This window comes from Salmo trutta, chromosome 3 (genome assembly GCF_901001165.1).
Source record: "Salmo trutta chromosome 3, fSalTru1.1, whole genome shotgun sequence".
NCBI classification, from domain to species: domain Eukaryota; kingdom Metazoa; phylum Chordata; class Actinopteri; order Salmoniformes; family Salmonidae; genus Salmo; species Salmo trutta.
The window spans coordinates 35,416,154-35,428,833 of record NC_042959.1 but is presented as its reverse complement, the minus strand read 5'-3'; the positions used below and the strand labels follow the sequence as shown (position 1 = coordinate 35,428,833).

Genomic DNA, 12,680 nt, shown 5'->3' with positions numbered 1-12,680 from the left:
ACTGGGATATACACTGCTCAAAAAAATAAAGGGAACACTTAAACAACACAATGTAACTCCAAGTCAATCACACTTCTGTGAAATCAAACTGTCCACTTAGGAAGCAACACTGATTGACAATAAATTTCACATGCTGTTGTGCAAATGGAATAGACAACAGGTGGAAATTATAGGCAATTATCAAGACACCCCCAATAAAGGAGTGGTTCTGCAGGTGGGGACCACAGACCACTTCTCAGTTCCTATGCTTCCTGGCTGATGTTTTGGTCACTTTTGAATGCTGGCGGTGCTTTCACTCTAGTGGTAGCATGAGACGGAGTCTACAACCCACACAACAAGTGGCTCAGGTAGTGCAGCTCATCCAGGATGGCACATCAATGCGAGCTGTGGCAAGAAGGTTTGCTGTGTCTGTCAGCGTAGTGTCCAGAGCATGGAGGTGCTACCAGGAGACAGGCCAGTACATCAGGAGATGTGGAGGAGGCCGTAGGAGGGCAACAACCCAGCAGCAGGACCGCTACCTCCGCCTTTGTGCAAGGAGGAGCAGGAGAAGCACTGCCAGAGCCCTGCAAAATGACCTCCAGCAGGCCACAAATGTGCATGTGTCTGCTCAAACGGTCAGAAACAGACTCCATGAGGGTGGTATGAGGGCCCGACGTCCACAGGTGTGGGTTGTGCTTACAGCCTAACACCGTGCAGGACGTTTGGCATTTGCCAGAGAACACCAAGAGTGGCAAATTCGCCACTGGCGCCCTGTGCTCTTCACAGATGAAAGCAGGTTCACACTGAGCGCGTGACAGACGTGACAGAGTCTGGAGACGCCGTGGAGAACGTTCTGCTGCCTGCAACATCCTCCAGCATGACCGGTTTGGTGGTGGGTCAGTCATGGTGTGGGGTGGCATTTCTTTGGGGGGCCGCACAGCCCTCCATGTGCTCGCCAGAGGTAGCCTGACTGCCATTAGGTACCGAGATGAGATCCTCAGACCCCTTGTGAGACCATATGTTGGTGCGGTTGGCCCTGGGTTCCTCCTAATGCAAGACAATGCTAGACCTTGATTTGATTTGATTTGATTTGACCTCATGTGGCTGGAGTGTGTCAGCAGTTCCTGCAAGAGGAAGGCATTGATGCTATGGAATGGCCCGCCCGTTCCCCAGACCTGAATCCAATTGAGCACATCTGGGACATCATGTCTCGCTCCATCCACCAACGCCACGTTGCACCACAGACTGTCCAGGAGTTGGCGGATGCTTTAGTCCAGGTCTGGGAGGAGATCCCTCAAGAGACCATCCGCCACCTCATCAGGAGCATGCCCAGGCGTTGTAGGGAGGTCATACGGGCACGTGGAGGCCACACACACTACTGAGCCTCATTTTGACTTGTTTTAAGGACATTACATCAAAGTTGGATCAGCCTGTAGTGTGGTTTTCCACTTTAATTTTGAGTGTGACTCCAAATCCAGACCTCCATGGGTTGATAAATTGGATTTCCATTGATTATTTTTGTGTGATTTTGTTGTCAGCACATTCAACTATGTAAAGAAAAAAGTATTTAATAAGATTATTTCTTTCATTCAGATCTAGGATGTGTTGTTTAAGTTTTCCCTTTATTTTTTTGAGCAGTATATTTTGGGTTGCCTCTGAGAATAACATAGACGTATACACTGACACGGTGTTCATCAGGACGTGTATAGGGGATGTTGTTCCCACTGTGACTATTAAAATCTTCCCAAACCACAAACTGTAGATTTGCGCAAAACTGAAAGTGCGAACACCCGCATTTAACCACGGCAAGGTGACTGGGAATATGGTTGAATAGGTTCAGTGCAGTTATGTTATCAAACAGGAAAAACATCAGCACAGAGACAAAGTGTAGTCGCAATTCAATGTCTCAGACACGAGACATAAGTGGCAGGGACTCGAGACGGGTTACAAAGTGAAAACCAGCCATGTCGCGGACACCAATGTCTTGCTCCCGTATAAGATAAACACCTTCCTCGCCCACTTTGAGGATAACACAGTGCCACCAACGTGGGCCGCTCCCGGGGACTGTGGGCTCTCGTTCTCCATGGCCGATGTGAGTAAGACATTTAAGCATGTTTTAACCATCGCAAGGCTCCTGGCCCAGACGGCATCCCTAGCTGCGTTCTCAGAGCATGCGCAGACGAGCTGGCTGGAGTGTTTACGGATATATTCAATCTCTCCCCTATCCCAGTTTTCTGTTCCCACTTGCTTCAAGATGTCCCCAAGATGTACCCAAGAAAGCAAAGGTAACTGAACTAAATGGCTATCGCCTCTTAGCACTCACTTCAGTCATCATGAAGTTCTTTGAGAGGCTAGTTAGGGATCATATCACCTCCACCTTACCCGACACCTTAGACCCACTTCAATTTGCATACCACCCCAATAGATCCACAGATGATGCAATCTCCATCGGACTGCACACTGCCCTATCCCATCTGGACAAGAGGAATACCTATGTAAGAATGTTGTTCATTGACTACAGCTCAGCCTTTAACACCATAGTACCCTCCAAGCTCATCATTAAGCTCAGGGCCCTGGGTCTGAACCCTGCCCTATGCAACTGGGTCCTGGACTTCCTGACATAGCACTCCCAATGCTGATTCTCAACACAGGGGCCCCACAAGGGTGCGTGCTCAGCCCCCTCTTGTACTCGATGTTCACCCATGAATGCGTGGCCGCGCACGCCTTAGCCCCTAAGACCCTCACCAAATTTTATAGAGCATCCTGTTGGGCTGTATCACCGCTTGGTATGGCAAATGCACCGCCTGATACGGAAACTGCACCGCCTGCAACCGCAGGGCACTCCAGAGGGTGGTGCGGTCTGCCCAATGCATCTACGAGGGCACACTGCCTGCCCTCCAGGGCACCTACAGCCGCAAGATGTCACAGGAAGGTCAAAAAGATAATCAAGGACATCAACCACCCGAGCCACGGTCTGTTCACCCTGCTATCATTCAGAAGGCGAGGTCAGTACAGGTGCATCAAAGCTGGGACAAAGGCCATCAGACTGTTAAATAGCCATCACTAGCCAGCCTTCACCCAGTACCGTGCCCTGAACTTAGTCAATGTCACTAGCCGGCTACCACCCGGTTACCCAATCCTGCACCTTAGAGGCTGCTGCCTTTGTACATAGACATGGAATCACTGGTTACTTTAATAATGCAACACTGGTCACTTTAATAATGTTCACACACTGTTTTACCCACTTCGTATGTATAGACTCTATTCTAGTCAATGCCATCCTATTAAACTATTGCTGTACATATATACTATTCTATCCTGTGTATTCTACAGATATACTAAATACTCTATCCACATACTGTCCATAATGTCTGTACATCCCATCATATACAGTACCAGTCAAAAGTTTGGACACCTACTCATTCCCTCAACCAGCTTCATGAAGTAGTCACCTGGAATGCATTTCAATTAACAGATGTGCCTTGTTAAAAGTTCATTTGTGTCTGATCTCAGGAAACTAGGCGTATGTTGTGTAAACTTTGTTTAAATCAAAATGCATTTTTTTGCAGAAATCCCTTGTGGAACATGTGAAGTTTCATGTGCCTTAATAACAAACTTTTATGCAATCTGTAAATTTGAATAAAATTGTTAAATTAGGAGCCCAGTTTGTTTTGCCACAGAAAAAGTTAGCAACCTTCCCGCTTGCCATGATTGGCTGAGATAATGAGTGGGCAGGACATGCCGAGAGATGAGTTTGAATTGGTCTGCCATAAAGCATGCTTCTCTCCATTTGAGCTGGTCAGTATGTGTAGGTAATCCTGTCTAACGCTGCATTTAAAAAAAATTATCCCGTAGTAGAACTGCATAAGTGTTGCTCTCCACTTTCTGGAGGACCGAGTTTTGAAATCAGTGGAATTAGATTATGATAGCTAAGGTGATGGAGAAAACACATCTCTGGATTACATCTTAAAACTAAGGGCAACCATGGCATCCGTGACAGGGAGAGGTGTCCATCCATGATGTATACGGGTAAGATAGTCTATCTAGCTACATTTTCAGATATTACGCTTTCGAATTTTGGCAGAAAGTCATTTTCATTTCAAGTAAAGTCTACTGTTAGCTAGCTAATGTTAGCTGGCTAGCTAGCTAGCTAATGTTAGTTTGCTGGCTCACTAGCTAATGTTACATGTATGGTCTTATTATTCGTATCTCAGAGCCATTTGCTTTGCTAGTTATAGCCTAATGTTAGCTAGCTAACATTGAATCTGGTTGGTTAGCTCCCTGCAGATTCATGCAGGGTAGTAACAGCATAAGTTGTGATTGTGGTTCATTGTTTAGCAAGCTAGCTAGATACATGTCTTAACAAAAGACTCCACTATGCAATTAACCATTTCAATAGAATGTTACCGCGACGACTGTTGATAGACATAGCTGGTAAATTAGCTCTGGCTATATGCTCCGATTTCAGAGCACAGGTAAGATAGTCTAGCTAGCTACATTTTCAGATATTACACGTTTCTAATTTTGACAGGAAGTTGTTTTCATTTCGAGTTAAAGTGTACTGTTAGATAGTTAGCTAACATTAGCTGGCTGGCTCGCTAGCTAACGTTACGTGTATGATCGTATTATTTGTATCTCAGAGACACTTGCTTTGCTAGTTATAGCCTAATGTTAGCTAGCTAACATTGAACCTGGTTGGTAGGCTACCTGCAGATTCATGCTGGGTAGTAACGTCATGAGTTGGGATTTTGGTTAATTGTTTACCTAGCTAGCTAGCTAGCTAGCTACATGTCTTAACAGAAGACTCCATTATGCAAGTAACCATTTCAATAGAATGTCACTGTGACAACAGTGGATAGACGTAGCTGGTACATTCGCTCTGGCTATCCACTCTCATCTGAGTGTGCCAGAGAGCAGAATAACTGATGAATTTATGAACGCTCAACACCCATTGAATATGGCCGGTGTCAGTAAAGGTTGGCAAAAAAGCATAAATTGTTACTAGAAGCCCAATTGCAGTCACCAACGCTCTGGATAACATAAAAACAGTCTAACCAGCTCTGCTAGGGCGAGTAAAATGGTCAGTGAGCAGTCCTCTCATTTGTGTCTGAAAGAAGCTAGCAAGCTAGCCAACATTAGCCAGTTAGCTTGGGTGCTTGATCGTTGTTGTTAGGACAGAGCGCTAAGAACAACCATTAAAGAGACGGGTGGGGCTAAAGCCCTTTTTGGGCTAGGTGGGGCGCTAATGACCCACCTCGCCAACATCCGGGGAAATTGCAGAGCACAAAATTCAAAAAACAAAAATCGTAATATTAAACATTCATGAAAATACAAGTGTCATACATCGTTTAATAGCTTAACTTCTTGTTAATCCAGCCGCTTTGTCAGATTTCAAAAAGGCTTTACGGCGAAAGCATACCATGCGATGATCTGAGGACAGCGCCACGCATACAAAATCATTAAAAACATTTTCCAAACCAGCAGAGGTGTCACAAAAGTCAGAAATAGCGATATAATAAATCACTTAACTTTGAAGATCTTCCTCGGTTTGCAATCCCAATGGTCCCAGCTACACAACAAATGGTCGTTTTGTTCGATAAAGTCCTTCTTTATATCCCAAAAAAGTCAGTTTAGTTGGCGCATTTGATTCAGTAATCCACCCGTTCCAGTCGTTCAACATGCAGACATAGCAATCCCAAAAGTTACCAGTAAACTTCGTCCAAACAAGTCAAACAATGTTACTAATCAATCCTCAAGTACACTAATATGTAAATAAACAATACAATTTAAGACGGAGAATAGTATGTTCAATACCGGAGATAAATAACGAAGTGCGCGCCCTCATCCACGCGCACCACAAGACTACAGTCCAAATGAGAGTCACCTTGAAAAACTACAAATTCTAGCTCATTTTTCAAAAAACAAGGCTGAAACCCTTTCTAAAGACTGTTGACAGCTAGTGGAAGCCATAGGAACTGCAATCTGGGTGGATTTCCTTTGAATTTCCCATAGACAAGCATTTTCAATGGGTGGTGACCTCAACAACAACAAAAAATTCTGGATGGATTCTACTCTGGTTTTCGCCTGCCATATCAGTTCTGTTATGCTCACAGACATTATTTTAACAGTTTTAGAAACTTCAGAGTGTTTTCTATCCAATACTACCAATTACATGCATATCCTAGCTTCTGGGCCTGAGTAACAGGCAGTTTACTTTGTGCATGTCAGTCATCCGAACTTCCGAATACTGCCCCCTAGCCCTCAACAGGATCGGTGTGTCCCCCGCGGGATGGTTGAGCTAACGTAGGTTAATGTGATTAGCATGAGGTTGTAAGTAACAAGAACATTTCCCAGGACATAGACATATCAGATATTGGCAGAAAGCTTAAATTCTTGTTAATCTAACGGCATTGTCCAATTTACAGTAGCTATTACAATGAAAGAATACCATGCTATTGTTTGAGGAGAGTGCACAGTTATGAAAATGTATTAATAAACCAATTAGTCACATTTGGGCAGTCTTGATACAACATTTTGAACAGAAATCCAATGGTTCGTTGGATCAGTCTAAAACTTTGCACATACAGTGCTGCCAACTAATGACCAAAATCTAAATTGTGCCTTGGCTGGAATAATACATTATGGCCTTCCTCTTGCATTTCAAAGATGATGGTACAAAAATACAAAGAAACGCATGTTTTTTTCTTTGTATTGTCTTTTACCAGATCTAATGTGTTATATTCTCCTACATGAATTTAGCATTTCCACAAACTTTAAAGTGCTTCCTTTCAAATGGTATCAAGAATATGCATCTCCTTGCTTCAGGTCCTGAGCTACAGGCAGTTAGATTTGGGTATGTCATTTAAGTGAAAATTGAACAAAAGGGGCAGATCCTTAATAGGTTCATGAAACATACACCACCACCTTTTTTCTTCCCGGAGAGTTCTTTATTAATCCTGTCTGCACGCTGTACTGAGAACCCAGCTGGCTTTATGGATGGGGACAGTATATCCTGAGAGAGCCATGATTCCATGAAACAGAGTATGTTACAGTCCCTGATGTCTCTCTGGAAGGAGATCCTCACCCTGAGCTCATCTACTTTATTGTCCAAGGACAAAATATTAGCGAGTAATATACTCAGGAGAGGTGGATGGTGTACACACCTCCTGAGTCAGACTAGAAGTTCACTCCGAATACTTCCGCTCCACCAGGGGCGTCTCTGGAGCAGCCTCTGGGATAAGTTCAATTGCCTTGGGTGGGTACAAACAAAGGACCCCAATTCGGGAAAGTTGTATTTCTTGTCAGAATGCTACCAACTCTCTGATATCCTAAAGTTATTTCCGGCTGTATGTAATAACACAAAACATTTCCTGGGCTATAGAAATACTGCAAAGTTGCTTAGGAGCTAGAAGCAGAGCACCAGCTTACTTATTCATCACACACACACTAACACATAAACCCACAAATACATTGATGGCGAGTGAGACAGGAAGAGGCACTGACTTACGCAAACGTCACCCTCAGCTCCAGGGAGACCTGCTGGTCCCTCAGTACTGAACAGTCCTGCTCCAGAGATAGTGGCTGCTGTAGGGAGAGCATATACACAAACAATAGATAACGTCACTATAGAATAGAATAGAACTTCAATAACAAAAAACTCTCGCCCCAGAGCTCAGTCCCTGAAAAGGGGTGATAAAGTGAGACTTGAGCTGAGGGTGCGGGCCTGGGCTCACCCTGTCCTTGCTGTGGAGGTAGATGAGGATGTCTTTGATGGGGAAACCTCTCTTCTCACAGAGGCCTGAAAGCATTTCCCTTAGGGGGAGGCCGGGCCGTGTAGGAGCCAGGGAGGCACTGCCGTCAGGCAGGTAGACACAGCAGTAACCCCCCTCCACACTACCACCACCTCCATCACCCTGCCCCTGGTCTGAGGGACGGGGACTGGAGCGACCATTCTGGATCAGAGAGGGAGGGAGAGAGGGTAGAGAGAGTAGGAGTGGGGGAAAGCGAAAGAGGGAGAGAGGGAAGAAGAGAGAGATGGGAGCAGGAAGAGAGAGGAGAGGAAGAAAGGGAGGGAATGAATACACTTAATCATACAAGTCTATATTTTTCTACATATGGTATGTCACCGTAATCTCCTCCCACAGCCCAGATGACAGAGTCAAGCCCAGTATGATGCATTTATCAGCGTTATCAGAAAGCACAGGATTTATTTTTACTGCTACGAAGCCGATACACATCTTTACATTTCTGTGTCACCAGAGGATTTTAGCTCCACGGATAAATTATTAGACTGTATTAGTGATTAAAATACTTGGATGGCTCACAACTTCCTCCTACTCAATCAAAACAAGACTGAGGCACTTATTGTTGGAGTCAAAACACAGAGGGAGAATCTGGCCTCTGAGATATCCAAAGTATCTGATGATAAGCTGTAGACCACACTTACTACTGTAACTAGAAGGTTTTCATCTGTATGTTTCGTAGCTGTCTACATACCACCACAGACCGATGCTGGCACTAAGACCACAGTCAATGAGCTGTATTCCGCCATAAGCAAACAGGAAAACGCTCATCCAGAGACGGCGCTCCTAGTGGCCGATGACTTTAATGCAGGGAAACTTTATTCAGTTTTACCAAATTTCTATCAGCATATTAAATGTGCAACTAAAGGGGAAAAAACTCTAAACCACCTTAACTCCACACACATAGATGTGTACAAAGCTCTCCCTCACAATCCATTTAGCAAATCTGACCATAATTCTATCCTCCTGATTCCTGCTTACAAGCAAAAATTAAAGCAGGAAGCAAGACTGAGGCACTTATTGTTGGAGCCAAAACACAGAGGGAGAATCTGGCCTCTGAGATACCCAAAGTATCTGATGATAAGCTGTATACCACACTTACTACTGTACCTAGAGAATTTTCATCTGTATGTTTCATAGCTGTCTACATACCACCACAGATCGATGCTGGCACTAAGACCACGGTCAATGAGCTGTATTCCGCCATAAGCAAACAGGAAAAACGCTCATCCAGAGGCTGTGCTCCTAGTGGCCAATGACTTTAATGCAGGGAAACTTTATTCAGTTTTACCAAATTTCTATCAGCATGTTAAATGTGCAACTAAAGGGGAAAAAACTCTAAACCACCTTAACTCCACACACATAGATGTGTACAAAGCTCTTCCTCACAATCCATTTGGCAAATCTGACCATAATTCTATCCTCCTGATTCCTGCTTACAAGCTAAAATTAAAGCAGGAAGCAGAAGTCTATTAATTTCCTCCCTTTCTTCTTCTCCTCTCTCCTCCTGCTCCCATCTCTCTCTTCTTCCCTCTCTCCCTTTTTCGCTTTCCCCCACTCCCACTCTCTCTACCTTCTCTCTCTCCCTCCCTCTCTGATCCAGAACGGTCGCTCCAGTCCCCGTCCCTCAGACCAGGGGCAGGGTGATGGAGGTGGTGGTAGTGTGGAGGGGGATTACTGCTGTGTCTACCTGCCTGACGGCAGTGCCTCCCTGGCTCCTACACGGCCCGGCCTCCGCCATGAAGTGCTTTGAAAGGCTGGTCATGGCTCACATCAACACCATTATTCCAGAAACCCTAGGCCTACTCCAATTTGCATGCCGCGCTAACAGATCCACACATGATGCAATCTCTATTGAACTCCACACTGCCCTATCTCGCATGGACAAAATAAATACCTATGTGAGAATGCTATTCATTGAATACAGCTCAGCGTTCAACACCATAGTGCCCTCAAAGCTCATCAATAAGCTAAGGACCCTGGGACTAAACACCTCCCTCTGCAACTGGATCCTGGACTTCCTGACAGGCAGCCCCCAGGTGGTAAGGGGAGGTAACAACAAATCCGCCACACTCAGTGTTCTCCTGTACTCCCTGTTCACTCATGACTGCACGGCCAGGCACGACTCCAACACCACCATTAAGTTTGCCAATGACACAACAGTGGTAGGCCTGATTACCGACAACGACGAGACAGCCTATAGGGAGGAGGTCTGAGACCTGGCGGTGTGTTGCCAGGACAACAACCGCTCCCTCAACGTGATCAAGACAAAGGAAGTGATTGTGGACTACAGGAAAAGGAAGACCGAGCACGCCCACATTCTCATCGATGGGGCTGTAGTGGAGCAGGTTGAGAGCTTCAAGTTCCTTGGTGTCCACATCACCAACAAACTAACATGGTCCAAACACACCATGGCAGTCATGAAGAGGGCATTACAAAACCTATTCCCCCTCAGGAGACATGTGCCATTGGTCCTCAGATCCTCAAAAGGTTCTACAGCTGCACCATCGAGAACATCCTGACTGGTTGCATCACTAAGTGGTATGGCAACTGCTCAGCCTCTGACCGCAAGGCACAATAGAAGGTAGTGCATACAGCCCAGTACATCACTGGGGCCAAGCTTCCTTCCATCCAAGACCTCTATACCAGGCGGTGTCAGAGGAAGGCCCTAAAAAGTGTCAAATACTCCAGCCACCCTAGTCATAGACTGTTCTCTCTGCTACCGCATGGCAAGCGGTACCGGAGCGTCAAGTCTAGGTCCAAGAGGCTTCTAAACAGCTTCTACCCCCAAGCCATAAGACTCCTGAACATCTAATCAAATGGCTACCCAGACTATTTGCATTGCCCCCCCCTTTTACGCCCGCTGCTACTCTCTGTTATTATCTATGCATAGTCACTTTAATAACTCTACGAACATATACATATTATCTCAATTACCTTGACTAACTGGTGCCCCCTCACATTGACTCTGTACCGGTACCCCCTGTGTATAGTCTCACTATTGTTATTTTACTGCTGCTCTTTAATTAATTTTTCATTTTATTTCTTATTCTTATTCAGGTTTTTTTAAACTGCATTGTTGGTTAGGGGCTTGTAAGTTGAGACTGTAACCTCATATAAATATTTTGGAATTTTAATGACGGCCTCTCTTTTAAATTGCATATTCAACAACTTACAAACAATTTGAAGCTGAAGTTTTGATTTTATTTTAGGAATAAGGCTTGTTTTTCTTTTGCAGCCAGAAGGAGGCTAGTATCAGCTACATTTATGCCTTTACTAGACTATGTTGATATTTTATATATGAATGCTTCCGCTCAGTGTTTGAGATCAATTGACACCATTTACCATGGCGCTTTGAGATATATTTAAACTGCAAAAGCCTTACACACCACTGCACTTTGTAGACCAGGGTTGGCTGGCCTTCTCTAGTCACTCATAGGCTCAGTCACTGGTATACTTTTATTTACAAAGCCATTTTGGGTTTACTACCATTTTATTTGGTCATTTTTATTGTTCAGAAATGTGGTGGGTGCTCTCTTTGTTTGCAGGACTATATCCTGCTAACTGTTCCAAATGTCTGAACTGAATTTGGTAAAAGGGCTTTTATGTACTCTGCGCCATCGTCTTGGAACGCCTTACAAAAATACTTTTAAAATGGAAGAACTTGTCCTGATTGGTGTTTTTAAATCACTGATGAAGGATTTTGAGACTGATTCCCTGACCTGTCAATGTTTTTAATTTGATGTTTTATGATTTTGTTATACTCTTGTGAATTCTAAGGTATTTACTAGATTACTTGTAGTTTTTCATGTTGTCTGTAATTGTGTAATGACTTGGTGCTGCCTATCTTGGCCTGGACGCTCTTGAAAAATAGATTTCAAATCTCAAGGAGCCCTTCCTGGTTAAATAAAGGTTAAAGAATTTTTGTTTTGTTTTATAGTAAGCATTTCACTGTTGTACACCTGTAGAGAGACTCATCCATGATTTTATTACAAGCAGGATTGACTACTGTAATGCTCTCCTGTCTGGTCTACCCAACAAAGCCATTGGTCAACTGCATAACATACAGAATGCTGCAACAAGGCTACTGACCAAGACCAGACAGAGAGCACACATTACACCGGTTTTAAGGTCTCTGTCCTGGCTGCCTGATTGGTCTTTAAATCAATGCATGATTGTGCACTCCAATACATGTCATAAATGCTTTTAAGTTATGTGCCCAGTAGATCCCTCAGGTCCTCTGGCACTGGCCTTTTAACTATCCCAAAGCCTAGGACCAAGATGCATGGCGAGGCAGACTTTAGTTTTTATGCCGCCAGCCTCTGGATTAGCCTGCCAGAGAATCTGAGGGGGGACAAAACTGTGGACATATTTATAATAAATATTAAAACACACCTTTTTAGCTTAGCTTTCGATAGGGTGCTTTTTAGTTGTTCAGTTTTTATTGTTATTCTTCTGTTTTTTATCCAATTATGTTTGTTCTGTAGTAAATATTTCAGTTTTTATTTTCATTGTTTTCTTTTAGTTTTTTTCTGTAAAGCAGATTGTGTTGCACTTTACCTCTATCTGCCTGTAGAAGGAGCCCAACTCCACACTGCTGTTGGACATCTGAGACTGCGTACGAGACACATTCACCTTGAGGTACGACACCTCTACTGAGAAAGGAGGGGAGGAGGGAGAAAGGATGAGGGAGAAACAGACAAGTGTGTGGAGTGGTAACAATTTACCAGAGAATACCATGGGAAGAGAAGAGATATTATAGATGAGCGGAAGCCTACCTCCCCATGATCCCCTCTTCTCCCGTTGCTTGTCCTTCTTCTGCTGAACACAGGTTACAAGCTATTACTCATACCCATGCAATGGATTACATCAGAGAACTGGATATAATGACGAGAGGCT

At 44.3% G+C, this 12,680-nt stretch overlaps 1 protein-coding gene across 4 annotated transcripts in view; it reads right to left on the bottom strand.

Moving 5' to 3' along the window:
* The window catches only part of LOC115174407 (regulator of G-protein signaling 14), a 34,431-nt gene that overhangs the window by 4,990 nt on the left and 16,761 nt on the right, over window positions 1-12,680 (bottom strand). The window contains exons 7-10 of one of the 4 annotated variants that reach the window (XM_029732920.1): window positions 12,560-12,602; window positions 12,342-12,436; window positions 7,713-7,931; window positions 7,487-7,563 (exon numbers count right to left, since the gene is read on the bottom strand). In XM_029732920.1, the coding sequence (XP_029588780.1) occupies window positions 7,487-7,563; window positions 7,713-7,931; window positions 12,342-12,436; window positions 12,560-12,602 (434 nt within the window). The remainder of the gene's footprint in view (window positions 1-7,486; window positions 7,564-7,712; window positions 7,932-12,341; window positions 12,437-12,559; window positions 12,603-12,680) is intronic. The other 3 variants (XM_029732929.1, XM_029732924.1, XM_029732938.1) reach the window with 3 other exon arrangements.